This window comes from Peromyscus californicus, unplaced genomic scaffold (genome assembly GCF_007827085.1).
Source record: "Peromyscus californicus insignis strain IS unplaced genomic scaffold, ASM782708v3 Scaffold_21__1_contigs__length_65335640, whole genome shotgun sequence".
In the NCBI taxonomy this organism is placed as follows: Eukaryota; Metazoa; Chordata; class Mammalia; order Rodentia; family Cricetidae; genus Peromyscus; species Peromyscus californicus.
Window position 1 is genome coordinate 21,583,175 of NW_026294514.1, and position 19,096 is coordinate 21,602,270.

At 36.9% G+C, this 19,096-nt stretch overlaps 1 protein-coding gene across 4 annotated transcripts in view; it reads right to left on the reverse strand.

The window, feature by feature from the left end:
• Erbb4 (erb-b2 receptor tyrosine kinase 4) overlaps positions 1-19,096 on the reverse strand; it is a 1,089,367-nt gene that overhangs the window by 334,553 nt on the left and 735,718 nt on the right. For all 4 annotated transcript variants that reach the window (XM_052749761.1, XM_052749762.1, XM_052749763.1 and 1 more), the window contains exon 5: positions 12,411-12,476. In XM_052749761.1, coding sequence (XP_052605721.1) covers positions 12,411-12,476 — 66 coding nt within the window. The remainder of the gene's footprint in view (positions 1-12,410; positions 12,477-19,096) is intronic.

Below are 19,096 nucleotides of genomic sequence, written 5' to 3' on the forward strand. Positions count from 1 at the left end.
TCTACATGAACAGCCTGGACATGAGTGGGGGTAATGAAAGGCGAGGGTCGAGGGAAAGAGAGCTTGGGTGAGCGGGAGATCCCAGCTGGATCAACAACAGAGAGGGAGAACAAGGAATAGGAGACCATGGTAAATGAAGACCACATGAGAACAGGAAGAAGCAAAGTGCTAGAGAGGCCCACAGAAATCCACAAAGATACCCACACAACAGACTGCCGGCAATGGTCGAGAGACAGCCCGAACTGACCTACTCTGGTGATGGGATGGCCAAACACCCTAATTGTTGTGCTAGAAACCTCATCCAACTACTGAGGGATCTGGATGCAGAGATCCATGACTAGGCCCTGGGTGGATCTCTGGGAGTCCAATCTTTTCCCTATTTTTAAAAAAGTTTCAATACATTGTCAATGAAGAGTGATTTTCTCATGTCTAAGCATAAGAAAGTATGGAGAACTTGTTAACCTTCTAATTTTCTTAGTATAATCTATAGAGTCTTCATAGAAAAAATAATATAAAATGTTGTTTGGAATAATATTTTATTTTATCAATATATTAAGTACCTCATTCACAATTTTTAATAGCGTACTATTTTCTTTAAAAAATGAAATGTAGGTGGAAACTTCCACAGTTCAAGGTACCCTGTATTAAAATTATTAGTTTAATGATAAATGGGGAAAAGTATCATGTCTGTTTAGTCTAGCAGTTGGAACATGAATTTTCTCTTCAATTTTTATAGTATAATACTTCAATTCAGGAGACAAGCACATTTTATTTTTATTGTTAAATACACTTGTATTTTCCAAATTGTTTCTAGGTAAGAAATAACACTTGAAAAACAATTTAGAAGTTGGAAAAGTTAGTATCGAAGGCTATCACCTTAGAAAATTCTACTTATAAACTCTGTAAATGAAGACAATTATAACTACTCTCACACAAAGTATATGCAAAGGTTGGTAAAATCAAACTGCAACGGTTTAATGTATGCATCTTTTTCTCTATCCTCACTCAAAATACAGTCACTAGACCAGCTGACATTGGGTCTGGGAGGACAAAAGGGAAGTGTATAATGAAATCGCCAACCCTCCTGATAATAGGCAAGTAGAGAGAGCTGGCCTGATACAGTGACTAGAGATAAAAAGGGACATGCAGTGTCTAGTTTAAATGTGATAAGTACACTTCATATATCTTTCGGGGACAGAGATAGCTTTGTTCCTTTAATCATTATTATTTATTTCTCAAAGCTTAGTCTCCTTCACACCCACACCTATACAGCTCAGACCTCAGGATTCTGTTCTTGTGAATAGAGAGAGTTGTCAGTCTTACCTGTAAGCTTACTAAATAATACTTCCATAAGCTTCAGTGTTCACATAGAAGATAAGTTTGTCTCCCCTGACATGACTACATTAATCCACTGAATCAATTTACTTAAGCTGTGCTGTGGAGCAATGCAGGCATGATTTAACTGAGCTTAAATGTACTTTCAAGTTGGAGTTGCCTCTCCACATGTAAGGCATCTCTCAGTATCCCAGTCTAAGTTGTGTTTGACCCTTTGCAGTGATGTGAGAAATATTCTTGTTAGGTTTCTAGGGTCAGCATGCTCTAGCATTAAAAAAGGATTTAAGGAGCATGAATTCAAGTTGTTCAGAAAATCAGACTCATGGGTAAATCAGAGCAGAATACTTAGTAAGATTGGACAAGCACCATTTACTTACATTAATATTTATAAATTCTCTTAGCATGGCTATGATTTTTTAGAAGATTTTGTTTAGAAAAAAAAATCTTCTATGCTGATAGAGGATGTTCCAGTTTATAATCCGAACATCAGGAAACGCTACTGAGGATATACTTAAATTATTCAGCATGTCTTCAAAGCAACTCGGACATTCAAACCAGTGTACAAAATGACTAGTAGAGCGTTACTAAGTTATAATAAAAACTCATGTAATTCTAAAATTCTGTCCACTGGACAAATAAACCTGTATCTATAATTAGTTGCCAATATAGTCTCCCTGGACTTTCATTTCATGGATACTACTTTTTACACAGCACAAAACTTTCCCCCAGTTTTGAAAACCCTGCAGCCTTCTCCTCAAGGAAAACATGATGGACTGACACCTTTGTTTCCCATGCCTCCATTCAGAAACATTGGCAGCTCTCATCACCCCCTTGCTTCATCTCACCCAGTAACTTGTTCACCACTATGAACTTCTCCCTGAGCTGAGCTGTTCAGCTTTACTGTGACCTCTCTCCATTTAGTTACACAAGTTGATCTCTAACACAACAGCCAGGAGGTACTGGGGTGATATTTTATTTTATTTTAAGTAAACAAAGAAGTCAGACAACACACGCCCTTAATCTGATCAGATCACTTAGTGGGCAGGGTCTCTGTGTGTTCAAAGCGTTCTAGGGAACAGTCAAGCATGGTGACACACGCCTTTAATCCCAGTACCAACCATAGAGACCTGGAGATCTGTACAGACAAGCAGTGAGGTAGCTGGGCTAAGAGCCAATGAGAGAGCAGAAAAGCAAGGCATAAAAAGGCATGGGTAGACAGGATGTTGATATGGAAATATAGGATGTAGATATGATATGATAAAGTGATGGGTTTTTGAACCAACATTTAAAGAGCAACTTGTTTAAAATGTTTTACATTGGTATAGATTTTAGTTTACTGATACAAATTTAAAGTTAATTTTGTTATATTGTATGTATATTTCTACTCTTGTTTAAGGTATTATGCTTATGTAACTCATTTGAACTGTAATGGATAGTTAAGAAATACAGATTAATAATTAGTCTTCTATGATAGTCAAATTTATAGTCATGTTAAGTTTTTTAGGTATATATAGATATAATTCAATTAGGTAGACAATTTTTAAACACGTCAAAGACCTATAAATATGATATTTAAAATGTTTTAAAAACTTAGACTTTCTGGACAATCAGCCATGTCTGTTCTGGCAGCACCAATTTACTTCAAAGAGAAAGATGAGCATCGAAGACACTCCATAAAGAGTTTATCGTCTTCTTGGCAAAAATAGCCATTTAGGCAAGAAACTATTCTTGCCTGGACTGCTTGACAAAATGTTGTATCAACTGTACATGCAGGACCCATAGGAAGGTGACCACTGAACTTTTCAAGGCAAAATGGTCCTTCAGGTTCTTGCTTCACAGAAGAAACTGCCAGATATTCTACAGGACACAGAAAAAAAAAATAACTGAGAGACTAGTCCTATGGACTGCGGAAGACGGATGCCCCAATGTTACAGAGGAACCTTGGATGACTGTCTAGGCAGGCAGCTGTCTCTGTCATTCTAGATTTTTGGAAGTTGCTTACAATGCTCTTTGTATTTACTTAGGCAATATTGTATCCTTCTGAGGTCTTTGATGTAGTTGAAGACTAGATAGTTGTAATCATGGTTTTCCTTGGTTTTGATAGGAGATAGGGAAGATATGAAACCTTGGACTCATGAATATAGGATACATAGGATATCTTCTTTGATTTTGCCAAATACAAATAGACTAGATATTATAACTATAATTCTTGCTTGATAACTGTTTTGTTATATGTAATTTTACTATGTTAAAGTTAAAACCTTCCTTTTTAATTAAACAGAAAAAGGGAAATGCTGTGGAATAATATTTTTGTACACTGGTTTAATAAAATGCTGATTGGCTATTAGCCAGGCAGGAAGTATAGGCAGGATAAGCAGACAAGGAGAATTCTGGGAAGAAGAAAGCTGAGTCAGTAGACACCAGCCCACCATCCAGGGAGCAGCATGTAATGGCACACAGGTAAAACCACAGAACACGCGGTAACATATAGATTACCAGAAATGGACTGAATTTAAGTGTAATAGCTAGTCAGTAGTAAGCCTGAGCTAATGGTTGAGTAGTTTTAATTAATGTAAGCCTTTGTGTGTTTACTTGGGGAATGCAAATGGGAGAGATTTGTCCTGATCACAGGGCCTGGGCAGGACACAGAAAAACTTTCAGCTACAGGAAGTAACTCGCATTTTGAAGTTGCAAAGTTGGTGAGGTAAGGCTGGCTGGTGGCTCTCCCTATTTCCCTGATCTCTCTAAGGCTTTCACCCCTATATTTGGCTCCATGTTTTTTATTTAATAAGAACATTTAGAAATTTGTCTACAAGGTACATCTATGTAAGTCAATGGAAAGGTGGGGCAGTAAAATATCACCCTAACTTTGGGTTTGCTTAATGGAGATGAAGTAAATTGGAATAGCTGTCCTTCCTTTCTTAATACTTTGTAAGTCTGAAAAAAAAATCCACCAAAGATATAAAGAAATTTTTGACAAAAGAAAATAACCTACAGAAAAGTTCTCACTAAAAGGAATTTATTTTGGCCAAAGGGAAATAAGTAATTTGTAAATTATTGTGAAACCACATCTTGCATATATGAAAATGTATATTTCTTATGGTCAATTAGTTAAGTAGAATATTATTACAAGCTTCAAAGATTATTATATGATACAGTGAACCTTACTGCAAGTCACCTTAGTTCATAGAGGAACTACTGAAAATTTAATGCGAGACTAGAATTCTGGGTTGTGTATAATTCACCCTTGTGAAATCTCTGGGGGTTTCTCATTCCTATAGAATCTTCCATTAAGTTTAATTCTCACAGAAGTGTGAAATTTTTTCATAATTATAAAACTCAGGCGTTACAATACACAAGTGTCATAGTAGTTCCAAAATACATTTGCTCTGCTGTTTGAATATGGATAAGCAAATTACCTCTTATGTAACTCAGAGGAAGAGGAAGATAGGAATGAAAGTCAAGGACAAACAGTCTCCCCTTTCTCTAGTCCTGTTTCTCAGTCCCTGCCCAGACACCAGATATCAGTAGACATCTCCAGGTTAGACTGAGCTCCATAGTTTATCTCCCACATCATTCTATTCACTTATAGAAAAAAATTTTCCAACATATCTCCTTTAATTACTTCGAGACAGATTGATATTTATTGGGGCCTTGGTCTATGCCCCAAAATGCTTAAGTATTTCAACTTTAGTATTGCATAGAATTTCATTCTGAAAAGAAACCAACCATCTGGAAGTGAGTATAACCATTTCTATTTTACTGAAGTGGTAACTGATATTTAGAATGGAGTTGTTTACCCCTGGCAGGGAGAAGAACAAATATCACATGACTGACAACCAACTAACATGCCTTTGAGTATCCCCTGAAATGTGGCATACAAGAGACAGAGCAGTCCTCGGACTCAAAATCAGAGGCTGAAATCTGAATATCATCTACATAAATTTGACAGCCTCTTTAATTATTTCTCTAGTTTATAGGACAAAGATCATTGTCCTCCTTAACTTGTAAGAATTTTATCTTAGCCGGGCGGTGGTGGTGCACGCCTTTAATCCCAGCACTTGGGAGGCAGAGCCAGGCGGATCTCTGTGAGTTCGAGGCCAGCCTGGGCTACCAAGTGAGTTCCAGGAAAGGCGCAAAGCAAAGCTACACAGAGAAACCCTGTCTCGAAAAACCAAAAAAAAAAAAAAAAAAAAAAAAAAAAAAAAAAAAAAAAAAAAAAAAAAAAAATTTATCTTAAAGGACATTTAAAATGAAAATACTTTATAGTCTACAAGATTCCATGCTAATGTATAGTATACTAAATTGTACATATATATATATAACATATATTACATATGCATAAGTAGTTATTTGAAATTTATAGAATATGGAGCAGAAATGGTGACTATTAAGAATTCTGTATTATAGTGAGCTTAATTTCTATGCTGAAATAGTAGGTGACTCTAATCACATTGTGTTTTATAATTTTCTATGCAAACAGTAGAATTGTGGGTTTCTTAGTAAGGTCTTTCTCCCCACTCCATTGGAGGAGGCGTCACAGTGGGTAAGAATGCTTGCTGTACAAGCATGAGGATCCGAATTTTGAACCTCACCAACCCCCATTAAAAAGCAGGGTGTGGCCATCCATGTCTATAGCCCAAGTTTGGGAAAGGATGCAGGAAGACCTGGGAGCTCTTGGCCACCTAGCCTTGCTTCATGGGGGAACTTCCAGTTCAGTGAAAGGGCCTACCTCAAAAACCAACAGAGGAACACCCTGAGTACACACCTCTGGCTACTCCATGCACACATGGGCGTTTGCCACCACACTCACATTGGCACACACATACACATTACACACCGCACACACACGGTCATATATTTGTAAACAACACGCTTCGTAAGGACTGAAAATTCATGTACGTCATGGCCTCACGCCAGTCAGATAACTAGGAGGTAAAAGTTGTCAAAAATTGTTACATATTATTTTTTGTCCCAGATCTCTGTTTGCTACCTTCATTCTGTCATTCTCTAGTCACTAAGATACATGGGCCAAAGGGGCGGGGGCCACAACTATTATCTTATAAAGCCCAAGATTCTAAAGTAGTGTAACTAGAATCTTTGGATTCAAATCCAAAATTTCAAGAGGAGAACCTCATTGGCTCAGCCTTGATTGAGTATCAACACCTGGTGCAAGCTTGCTCAGCCAGAAGCACCAATACTTTGTACTGAAGAATGCTTCTGCCTTGGGAGAGCTAAGAAGGGCTCTCATGTACATTCTATAATGTCTATCACCATCTTGGTTTCTAACTCCTAGTACGAGCTGACATTCCTCCTCTTCCTCCCACTGTGTCCAGTAAAAAGGCTTAGACATTATCCAATGTCTTCTGTGGAAGGGAAGGGAATAAAAATCACTTCCTTTAAGAAAAACTGTCCTGTGACCAAGTATACAGTGTTGTTTAGAACAGACAGACAAAGGATTATATGTTTTCTTGCTATGTTCAAAGATGCCGATTATAAAAATAAGAGATATTTGGGTGAATAAAGACTATATTTTTTTAATTTTTTGGTGTCCTAATCACATACAGTCAAAAAATTGAAAGTTTCAGGATTTTTAACATTATAAAACTTGAAGGCTAATTTAATTTACCAAAATTGGGGAGAAGACATCCCTCCTTATTCTAGTGACGTCTAAAGTTTTCCATTGTAAACCACAACCACAAAGAATTCACCATCTATAGATAAATCTATAATATATGTGTTCATAATCTAACTACACTGCTATGTTTTATATTCTACAAAAACACATATAAAATGAGATAAAAATAAAATTACCAGTTCAAATGACTGAGTTAATTTTACATGGTAAAGTATTATGAAGAGCCATATATATATATGAGTTTTAGTATGGAAATTTGGTATCATCTTGATAAACTGAATAGCAAACTTTAAAAATAATAGCTTGGTGTGGTGGTGCATGACTTTAATCCCAGCAATTAGAAGGCAGAGGCCCACAAATCTCTGAGTTTAATCCCAGCCTGGTCTACAGAGTGAGTTCTGGGACATCCACGGATACATAGAGGAATGCTGTCTCTAATACAAAAACAAAACAAAAATAAAAATGATAATAATGGAAGAGGTAACTGAAGGCAAGTGCCCAGTGGTGGCATAGGAAGAAAATCTGATGTAGAGCATTTTGCAAGTCTCAATGGATAATAAGTATGGGAAGTCCTGCTGGTGGCTTCCAGACACAACCAGCAGCTATAAGGAAGCCTGTCTGAAATTGCCCCTCATCCCTGGAAAGATAAAGAAATAAAGTCACTAAGCAGAGCTCCAGGATTACAGTTCACCTGTAAGTTTGACAACAAAGAAGCTATTTGTTGTGAAAAGGCCACCAATATCTACCTCTTTTGCTGACTCCCACATCTCCCTTTTGCATCAATATGAAGCATAGCATTGATTCTTCATTATTTTAGATATCAGGTCAACATCAGCCCAGCACCATATGATTCAGTTTGAAATTCTTTTATATTGTCTGCAAACACTGTAGTGAATGAATTTCATGTTGTAACCTAGTTTTAGTTTAGGATCTGGTTGAAAATTCTTGTCAAAACCTTCCTGCCATAGAACATTGTTTCTATTAAGTAAGTTAATTTAAATCTACAACCAGATACTGATATATACATATATATGTAGATAGGTGATAGATAGAAAGAAAGAAAGATAGATAGATAGATAGAGCATTTAATAAAGACTAAAATTTGTTGCTAATATGCTGTTTAGTCTAGGAATAGAAAAATGGGCATTAACACATATTTCCCCTGGCAACAGTCATTGTTTCAGAGAATATGATTTTGTGTTGGTGATCTCTATCAAAGTGTAAGATCACAAGTCTGTGACTCTACAAATGCCACTTCTAAGAAGTAATCCTATGAAAATTCATGCACACATACATGGATAGAAAAGGTCAGGTTGTCATGGAAAAAAGAAAGTATCTTCAACAAATTGTGCCAGATAACTGGATGTCAACATGTTGAAGAATGTAAATAGACCCATATCTATCACCCTGCACTAAACTCAAGGCCAAGTGTATCAAAGACCTTAACATAAATCTGGTTACACTGAACCTGATAGAAAAGTGGGAAATAGTCTTGAACACATTGACACAGGAGACAACTTCCTGAATAGAACACCAATAGCACAGACACTAAGATCAACAATTAACAAATGGGACCTCCTGAAACTGAAAAGCTTCCGTAAGGCAAAGGACATAGTCAATAAGACAAAGCAGCACCCTACAGAATGGGACAATATCTTCACCAACCCTACATCTGATAGAGGGCTGATCTGATCTCCAAAATACATAAAGAGCTCAAGAAACTAGACGTAAAAAAAAATAATTAAAAAAAGGGGTACAGACCTAAACAGAGAGCTATCAACAGAAGAATCTCAAATGACAGAGGGATATTTAAAGAAAAACATTGATGGCACCCATGAGCTGGAGAGGATGCAGAGCAAGGGGAACACTCCACCACTGCTGGTGGGAGTGCAAACTTGTACAGCCACTTTGGATATCAATACGGTGGGTTCTCAGAGAGTTGACAGTCAATCTATCTCAAGACCCAGCTATACCACTCTTGGGCGTATACCCAAAGGATGTTCAAACATACCACAAGGACTCTCGCTCAACTATGTTCATAGCAGCTTTATTTGTAATATCCAGAATCTGGTACAATACACAATAGAGTATCACTCAGCTGTTAAAATTAAGGTCACCAGGAAATTTGAAGGCAAACAGATAGAACTAGAAAAAAAAGTCATCTGGAGTGAGGTAACCCTGACCGAGAAAAACAAACATGGGATGTACTCAATCATTAGTAGATATGAGCTGTACAATAAAGGATAACTATGCTACAATCCACAGACCCAGATAGACAAGGTAATAAGGGGGGTTCATGGGGTGGAGGAGAACATACAGATCTCCCTGGGAAGGGGAACCAAAAGAAATTTCGTAAGTGATCTGAGAGCAGGTGGGGATGGGACCTTGAGGGACTGGGTTGGGACGTAAGAGTGTTAAGGGAGTACTGAAAGAGATGACTGGAAAGGGGAGCATTTCAGGGTCTGGTAAAAACCTAGTGCAAAAGAATATCTCATGAATCTACAAAGAAGACCCCAGCATAGAGTCCTAGCAATACTAAATATGTAGCCTGAACTGGCTATCTCCTGGGACCAGATTGGTGTCTAGCCCAATTGTCATCAGAGAGGCTTTATCCAGCATCTGATGGAAACAAATGAAGACCCACAGCCAAACATTAGGCAGAGTTTGGGGAATCCTGCAGAAGAGGAGGAGAAAGGATTGTAGGCACCAGAGGGATCAAGGTCACCACAAGAAAACTTACAGAATCAACTAACTTGGGCTCATAGGGGCTAGCAGGTACTGAACTGACAACCAGGGAGCCTGCAGGGAACTGACCTAGGCTCTATGCATAGATGCTGTAGTTATGTAGTTTGGTCCTCTTTTGAGATTCCTAACAGTTGGAGTAGGGTCTGTCTCCGACTCTTTTACAGGGTTTCAGGACCCTACTCTTCACACTGTCACTCCTTGCCCAGCCTTAATACATGGGGAGGTGCCTAGTATTACTGCAACTTGATATGCCACATTTTGTTGATACTCATGGGAGACCTGCCCTTTCTTAAACAGAAAAAGAAGAGGAGTGGATGGGGGGAGAACAGAGGTGGGACAGGGGAGAGGGTCTGAGACAAAAGGAGAGAGAGGAAACCGTGGTAGGGATGTAAAATAAATAAATAAATTTATTTTTTTAAAGCTGTAGATTTAAAAAAAGAAAATCATGCATTAGAATGTTGTAAGTTCATAGAGAATCAGAATATGAAGGAGTTAACAGAGTACCTGTGTGTTGGAAAAATCCACCTCTGAATAATTGTGCAGATTAAACAGATTTTACAAATAAAAGAACTCAAGTAGTATGCTATAGTTTTTATTTGATATGTATCAAAACCTAGTTTATTAATGACACTGTTCCCAGCCCATAGTGCCATCTGAAAATAGTGGACACTATAAGAAGTGATGATTGTTGAGACATTTTACATTATTAGAAGGGATCCTACTCAATGGGATTATTGCTCCATGATTTCTTTCTCTGTATAGCTTCTCCTCTATGTACCACCAGATTTTGTCTGCCATATCCTCCATGCCATGATAGGCTGCCTGGCAACATGCCCTCAATCAATAGGATCAATCACTCAATGATTGAAATATTCAAAGCTGTGTGCCAAAATAAAACGTTTATCCTTTAACATTTACCATCTTTCAGGTATGTCTTACAGTAACAGAAAGCTAATTAAGCCATCAAAACTAACACATAGCATAAGTGTCTTTGAGTGAAGAATGTGCCAAACATATAAACATGCATCTTTTGTCTACAGAAATTATTTTCAGAAGAGCACAATGTATGCCGCCTGCTGTGGGATGGTCTGTATGTCAAATGTGTTGCTGATTGGTCAATGAATAAATCACTGATTGGTCAGTGGCCAGGCAGGAAGTATAGGTGGGACTAACAGAGAGGAGAATTGAGAGAACAGGAAGCTGGGTGAGAGAGACACTGCCAGCCGCCATCAGGACAAGGAAGATGTAAAGTACCAGTAAGCCACAAGCCATGTGGCAAGGTATAGATTAATGGAAATGGATTAATTTAAGTTGTAAGAACAGTTAGCAAGAAGCCTGCCACGGCCATACAGTTTGAAATCAATATAAGTCTCTGTGTTTACTTGGTCGGGTCTGAGCAGCTGTGGGACTAGCAGGTGAGAGAGATTTGCCCTGACTGTGGGCCAGGCAGGAAAACTCTAGCTACAGCCGCCAGTGGATGGCTGAACAAAGTAGGCATGAGTGAGAAGACAATTTTGTGATTCTTTTCATATTTCTTCAATTTTGAATATGAAGTTATATGTAACTTTAAAAAGTAATTTAAGAAATTACCTCTGAGGGTTATTCTTTCTGTACTCTTTCCACTCTACACTATAATAATTGCTTTTGTTATCTCTTTATTAAAATAATGTCATGAATGGAGGTAAATGGGAAATATCTAAATTTTAATCTAACATTATAACAAATTGTCTAATGGAGCAATATTTGCATGTTTTAAACCTCCAGTGTTTTATGTCATCTATTGATTTTATGCTAGTAAAAGTTTCATTTTGTGTTCTTATCACCCTGTGTTGTTCATAGCTTTGGTCTTAATGCATGGGGAAAAGTTTACTACTCACATAGGTAGCTTTGTTTTCAAACTTAAAAGAAATTATTTATCCATAAGATTGGTGAAATACCAGGGACATTTTAAGTATTGTACAAATTTAAAGATTCTGAATATATTATACTCATTTAGGACTGAGTATCAAACCATGGCCTCATGAATTCACAGCAAACACTCCAAGGACAGAGCCTATTCCCCAGCTCTGACCTTTATAACTGGCATGCTTTGTTTCCAATATCTTATCAGTGATGACAATTTAATGCTTATATTAGTTAATGTGTCAAGAAACTACTGTCTGCATTAATGTGTACATACCCCCCACATAATTAAAATAAATCTTAAATTGAAGCATAATCCAAGAGTAAGATTTTTGTTAACAGTCATGATTATAAACCCATTATCCATAAAGTTTACATTTATGTGTTGTACTCAGTGCCTAGAAAAAACAGGCACATGGTACTTCTCATATTTCTCTTTTTATAATCCATGAATAGCAATATTAGTACTTGGGAAACTTGATGAAATACCAGTTTACTTGAAATTGAATTAATATAATTTTTTATGTATTTTGATCTAATTTTAATGATATATATCTTCAAAGTCAGAGATATAGTCGTGACAAATGTGCTATATAGGTCATTGGCCAAGAAACTGCAAAGAAATTTGAGAAGCAATTATGTATTGTTTCATTTGAAAGCAATGATTTGGGTAGCTTATTTGGATGGAAAAAGCTCATTTTCCATTGCAGGTGATCAGAATTGTGAGGATACTCCATCCCTAAACCGTCAACCATTTCAAACCTCCTACTTTTCACCACGGAATACTTACAGGTCTGGCAGTGATTTTCTGTGGGTCCCCAGCATCGGCCAGTACAAGACTTATGGCATCTTCCACCTGCAGGAAAGGAAAAAGAAGGGAAAAGGTCGTGTTCACTATTGCTTTTTATTCTTGTACCTTCTTAATGAAATTTTCTTCTTTCAGTCTGGGGATTTGAAGTCATGCTAGAATTGAGATACAGCCCTCAAAAGTTCACTTATATTTTGGTTGTGAGCCTAGCCTTTAACAACTGAGCTAGGACGTTCCTGTGGTTGAGACAGGATGATCCAGACTTATTTTTCCACATGTGTTGTTGTTCCTATATGACCTTTCATTTTGCCTTCTAGTTTTTGTAGATGAAAGGCAGAGAACACAGGCAATCTTCTTTGTGATTGCTTCTGTGGTTCTGTTATTCTTTTGTGTCTACAGAGCCTATTTTCTCCTTGTGTGTGCATATGGAATTTTTTAAGTGAACTTGTTAAAATACTAAATGATCATTAACCTTAAAAAACGTTCACTTATTTACTAAAATGCAAATGCTCTTTGTATGAATAACTGAAGCACAATGTTCTTATATGTGAAATTGTCCCATATTTTATACGAAAAGGAAATAAGTCTATTTGTTAATATTTCTTCACACAGAAGTAAGTAGTTATATTCTTTCATTTTGACTATTGGACATTGATATTTCCTTGATCGATGCTACTTATTAGAATTTCCAAAGCTCACAACTCAATGATAGTAACCAATACTAAGAATTAAGGGGTAATAGGTCAAAGGAAGAAGCTGCAGTATATGACAACAACAATATATTATTCAATCACATTATAATCCCTCAGACTAAGAGGTAAAATTAAGCACCGCCCCCCCCCCAAATAAAAAGGAACATTTAAGGAAACTTAATGCTGGTTGTTTAATGTGTAGATCTAAAATTTTGTTACCTGAATTTTAAAGTGGCATCCTTTAAGTCCTAAGTTGAAAGTTTCATATCTACGGGTTCCTTCTGTATGGGTTATACAGAGAAACTCCGAGGAAGACCTGGTACCAAACATATTACCTGGAGGAAACTATGTGAGTGGACTGCCCTTGAACCTTGTTTCTGAATTTCACTCAAAACAGTGGTCTGCTGGCTTGTCTTTAGAGTTGAGTGCACATGAAAAGCTATTAAAGACTAAAGTCTTTCTACAGAAAGTTTCTTATTAGGAACTCTGCAGCTGTGGTGCACACCTTTGATCCCAGCACTCGGGAGGCAGAGCCAGGAGGATTTCTGTGAGTTCCAGGCCAGCCTGGTCTAGAAGAGCGATATCCAGGATAGGCACAAAACTACACAGAGAAACCCTGTCTCGAAAAACAAAACAAAACAAACAAACAAAAAAAAAACTTTGTTCATTTTCTACTATTAATTACAAATTCAACATTCTTAACCAAGATAACTCTTTTGTAAAAATATTCAATCATTATTCCCTTCAGTCAGTTTTTAAATCCTTAACTGAGGACTCTTGCTACTTAATGGTTTTCTCTCTCTGATGAAAGTGCTTGAGAGAACCTACAACGATTGACACTCTCATTGATAAACTAGACTGGACTGACAATTGCTGTGGCTGAACCTTAGACCACCTGAGAGTCTATCCTTGGAAATGAAGGCAACCATGTCCAAGCTCTGTAATGTGTAGGGTCTCAAGTCTATTTTTCTTTTGAAAAATATGGGGATCCTTTTGGAGCACAGTTTATTTAAAGCAAGCATTGGTGAGACATTGCTTCTAATATCAGGAGCATGCAATAACCTATCAGGCTGCCATCTGCCTGTTTGGATCTAAACATATTATAACCACACAATGCAAGCTCATTCTAGCTGACAGGAAAAGAACTCCATCTGGACCTAACAATATCATTTTAATCAGTGATAATGATAATTATTATTAAAAACTTACTGGAGTTCCTTTGTACCAAATTAATAAATCTAAATAAATCTCATTTAGACCAGCGGAAATTAGAAAGGACTGTGAGTCAGAATGGGAAGCAGTGAAAACTTTTTTGAGGACAAACTTTTTATGAGAAAGCAGATAAAGAGCTTTTGTGGACTGACGAAAAACTTTTAGATCGATCAATTAAGTGGTCTGTTAATTGAAGATATCTGGTCTAGAGAATGATCTGCCATTTAATCTATGACTTCTTTAATTGTGTTTGAGATAATAAAATATTTAACTTTACTCTTCGCAGCTACAATGTTACCTATTTAAAATATAAAAATAAAAGAAAAATAGAAAAAAAAGAATGCCGAACATAACTAGTATTAATAACAGACATTTTAAATATTCTATTCCCTTTTGGTTGAGTTGAATATTTTTATTTAAAGTTTAAGTTAATAATCTGAGATTTATTCCCAGATTCAGTATATCATACATATAGCATGGATATTGTTTATTCATATATTGAAGATACTTTCAAATCTTAAAAGTGACATGTCACTAAAAATAATGTTTATGGTTCTTGTCATGCAATCAGGACAATGATCATCTACTTGGAAACATGTTATATAGTATACACAGAAACAGACTTAAATAGTTTAATTTTGGCTACATCCTTGTCATTGTGAAATGCCATTCGGTCATCTTCATTTCCATCTGTGTTTATCAAAATCCTCTTTGACTACTGAAAGGATGTCTCCACCAGCAGCTTCTCTAGGACTGCCCATCTTTGGCATCCTTGGTGCTCTTTGGAAAATTTGAGCAACTGGTTCCCATACATTTAAGACTACCTGGGCTACACATTTCAGCTTTGTATCATACTGGTGCATTAGAGAACCTTACTTAAATAGGGTGTTCTTTTGCAGATGGAAGATCAGCCCTGCCTACCATGATTTCCTATCTTTGAGGAGCTTTCAATCTATCTGTTCAGAGAACATGCCACACTGTGATTTTTTTTAAATTTTATTTTAATTCATTTTTTATTAAAGAATATTTTATTCATTTTACATATCAACCACAGATGCCCCTCTCATCTCCCCTTCCACTTCCTCCCAGACTCCCTCCTCTGACCTACCTTCCATCCCCTCCTCTAAAAGGCCTCCCATGAGGAGTCAGTGAAGCCTGGTACATTCAGTTGAGGCAGGACCAAGCTCCTCCCCACTGCCTCAAGGATGAGCAAGGCTTCCAACCATAGGTAATGGGCTCCAGAAAGCCAGATCATGTACTTGGGATAGATTCTGATCCCACTGCCAGGGGGCTACACCATGATCTTTAAAGGGTACCTAATACAAACATTATTTCTATGGAGTTGTGGCAATATAGTCAGTGCCATATGTTACCAAAGTTGTTACCCAGACTTTTTTTTTTTTTTTTGGAAGTAAACATTTGCTATGTCCTTATCCGCTATCTGATTTAATTCTTACAAGTAAATGGACTGTATGTTTTGTGGAGTATGGCTAAATGTTTCTAAATATGTTTGAAAGCCAGATATGGAGGTACACATCTGTAATTCCAGTAGAGGTGTAAGCAGTTGGTTCAAGAGACAAGTCTGTGTGAGCTACGTGGAAACCCAACAATAAAAATAGCACAAAACGAACACCCTCTCCCAAAACACAACAAGCTAACATCCTTTATTTTCCACCATTTCTATTGCATAAAACTGCCAAAGAGATATGAGGCAAAGGGTTTCCATAATAATCACAAGTCAAGCACGGTGAAAAAGAAATAACCAACAAAGCTCCTTGTCATCTTTCCTCCCATCCATCTTTTCCTACCATTGCATCTGAACCTCATTGTTCTGTGTAACAGGTGCTAGGTAGACTATCAAAGAAAAAACATTGAGTAGAAAAATACAGGACTATCACCTTCATGGACTTTAAAATGAACTTAGGCTTATGCTGATATGAAAAGCTTTGATACTTTGGTTTTGGTGTTTACCCTCTATGGGGGTCCCAGAAAAACCCAATACATTTAAATTTTTCATCAAATATGCTTTTATGATACTTCCTAATAATTGTATCACAAATAGAGGCAGGGTCATTTCAACACAGACTTTTTTCCAATCATGTTCTTTTATTTTTATTTCTATTTTTTTCCTTTTACTGAAAGTAGATTTTTTTTATCACATAATACATCCTGATAATGGTTTCCCCTCCTTCTACTCTTCACAGTTCCTCCCCACCCTCCCCTTCCATCCAGATCTATCTACATTCTGTCTTTTATTATTCAACAAACAGAATTCTGAGGGATAATAATAAAATATAAGACTATAATAATAAAATATAATACAAATAAAAAGTAATAGATCAGAATGGGACAAAACAAAAAGATAAAGAGTCCAAGAGGCCGGGCGGTGGTGGCGCACGCCTTTAATCCCAGCACTCGGGAGGCAGAGCCAGGCGGATCTCTGTGAGTTCGAGGCCAGCCTGGGCTACCAAGTGAGTTCCAGGAAAGGCACAAAGCTACACAGAGAAACCCTGTCTCGAAAAACCAAAAAAAAAAAAAAAAAAAAAAAAAAGAGTCCAAGAGAAGGCATAAGAAACAGACACAGATGCATACACCCAATTAATTATTCACACTCTGGAAGCCCTTAAAAACACTAAATCGTAGCACATTATATATTATATGTTATATATACACACATACATATATATCAGTTTACACACACACACACACACACACACACACACCACAAAGGAACTGTAGGGCAAAAAGAGAGAGAAAATACATCAATAAGATAAAATAAAAAAGTACAAATAAAAAAACAACATAAAATTAAAAAACAACAGCAAAAACAAACAACCTTCACACAAAACCTTGACACAGAGTATGAGATAAGAACCCTGCAAAGATGCTGTTGAGTTCATTTTCTGTTGGCCATCTACTGCTGAGCATGCAGCCTAACCAGAAGAGTAGTATATTCACCCATTCGGACTCCCTTCCAAAAGACTAAATTTTCATTTGCAAGTGGTTATCCATTGTCAATTGCTTCTACAATTAGGGATGGGGACAGGTGTCCACTTTTCCTTTCAGCTCTAGGACCAGATCTCATGTAGCCCGTTCAGGCCCTGTGCATGTTTCCTTGGTCTATGAGTTTGTGTGAGCTTTGACCATGTTGATTTAGGGGTCTTGTTCCCTTGATGTCCTCCATGCTTTTTGGCTCTTACTGCCATCTCTTTCTCAGGGTTTCCTGGGTTCTGATGGAGGGGTTTGATGGAGACAAGCAGTTTAGGGCTAAGTGTCCCAAGGTCTCTAACTCTCTACATAATATCTGTCTGTGAGTCTTTGTATTTGTTCTCATCGGCTGCAGGAGGAAGCTTCTCTGATGATGGCTGAACAAGGCACTGATCTATAGATGAGCAAAATGTTTTTAGGTATCATTTTTTACTATGTTCTTTTAGTGAACAGTAGTATTTAATTTTACCCTAGATCCCTGAGCTGCCTAGTCTCTAGTCACCCAATCAGTGTCATGTTTGGGTTCCATCTCATGGAGGAGAGGACCTTAATTCAAATCAGTATTGGCTCATTATTTGCACACATTTTGTTCTACTACTGTTTTGTGAAGAGTCTGGACAAATGGTAAAATGCTATGTTCCTGACATACATGGTGATTTGTCCTTATGTACTCTGTAAGGAGACACAGTACCCAGGAGCCTTTTGGTAAGAAGAGAAGAAGACTTTGTGAAAGGTCCCTGTTGGTCTCCCAAAGAAACAAAAGTCCAACATCTTACTAGAAACTCACTTCCTTCTTTCTCTTCTGAGATACAAGTATTTTCAATAGTCTTGATCTTGGATGCAAAAAAACCCATATAAACTGCTAATACTTTATTGTGATCTGTTTTTATAAGCTCCTCCTAGAAATATGGATTTAAATGAGAACTTTAAAAAGAAAAAAACTAGGCCAGCTTCTAGAACTCATAAGCAGGGACAATACTTCATGATTTTGTCACTCTGGTCCAAATTGATCCATATCCACCTCAAATAGGTATGTGATTATTTTCAACTGCTTATTTTAATAACTTTTTTTGTGATGAAACAAAGGATTTTATATTTTGCTTTTATTGCAAATAGGATTTTTTCTCATATAATGAATCTTGATTATTATTTGCCCTCTCTCTGCTCCCCCCAGGTCCTTCCCATTTCCTTGACCATCCTGATCCACCTGCTTTCTATCACTTATCAGAAAACAAAAAGGCTCTTAAGAGATATTAAAATTACATATATAGTTACATAAATTATATGTAACTATATATGTAATAATCTACAATGATAAAACTATCATATAAACATATATGTAATATTATACAATATATAAATATATATGTAATATTATACAATATATAATAAAATTATATAGAAAACGAAGACTAACACATCAGAACAGGACAAACCAGAGAAAAGGAGAAGGTCCAAGAGGAGGAACATGAAACAGAGACCCACTTGTTCACACACTCAGGAATCCTATTAAAACACTAAACTATAAACCATAATATATACAGGAAGGATCTGTAGGGTAAAAAGAGAGAATATATATATGTTAAAGTTAATGTTAAAGTAAGATTTAAGAAAAGGAAAAGCCCTAACATGACACTATGAGACAAGAAACCTCCAAAGATGCCACTGAGCTCGGTTTCTGTTGGCCATCTACTGCTGGGCATGCAGCCTACCCTTAAGAGTAGTTTGTTTTCCCAGTGAGACTTCCTTGGAGGAAACTAAATTTTCATTTGCAGG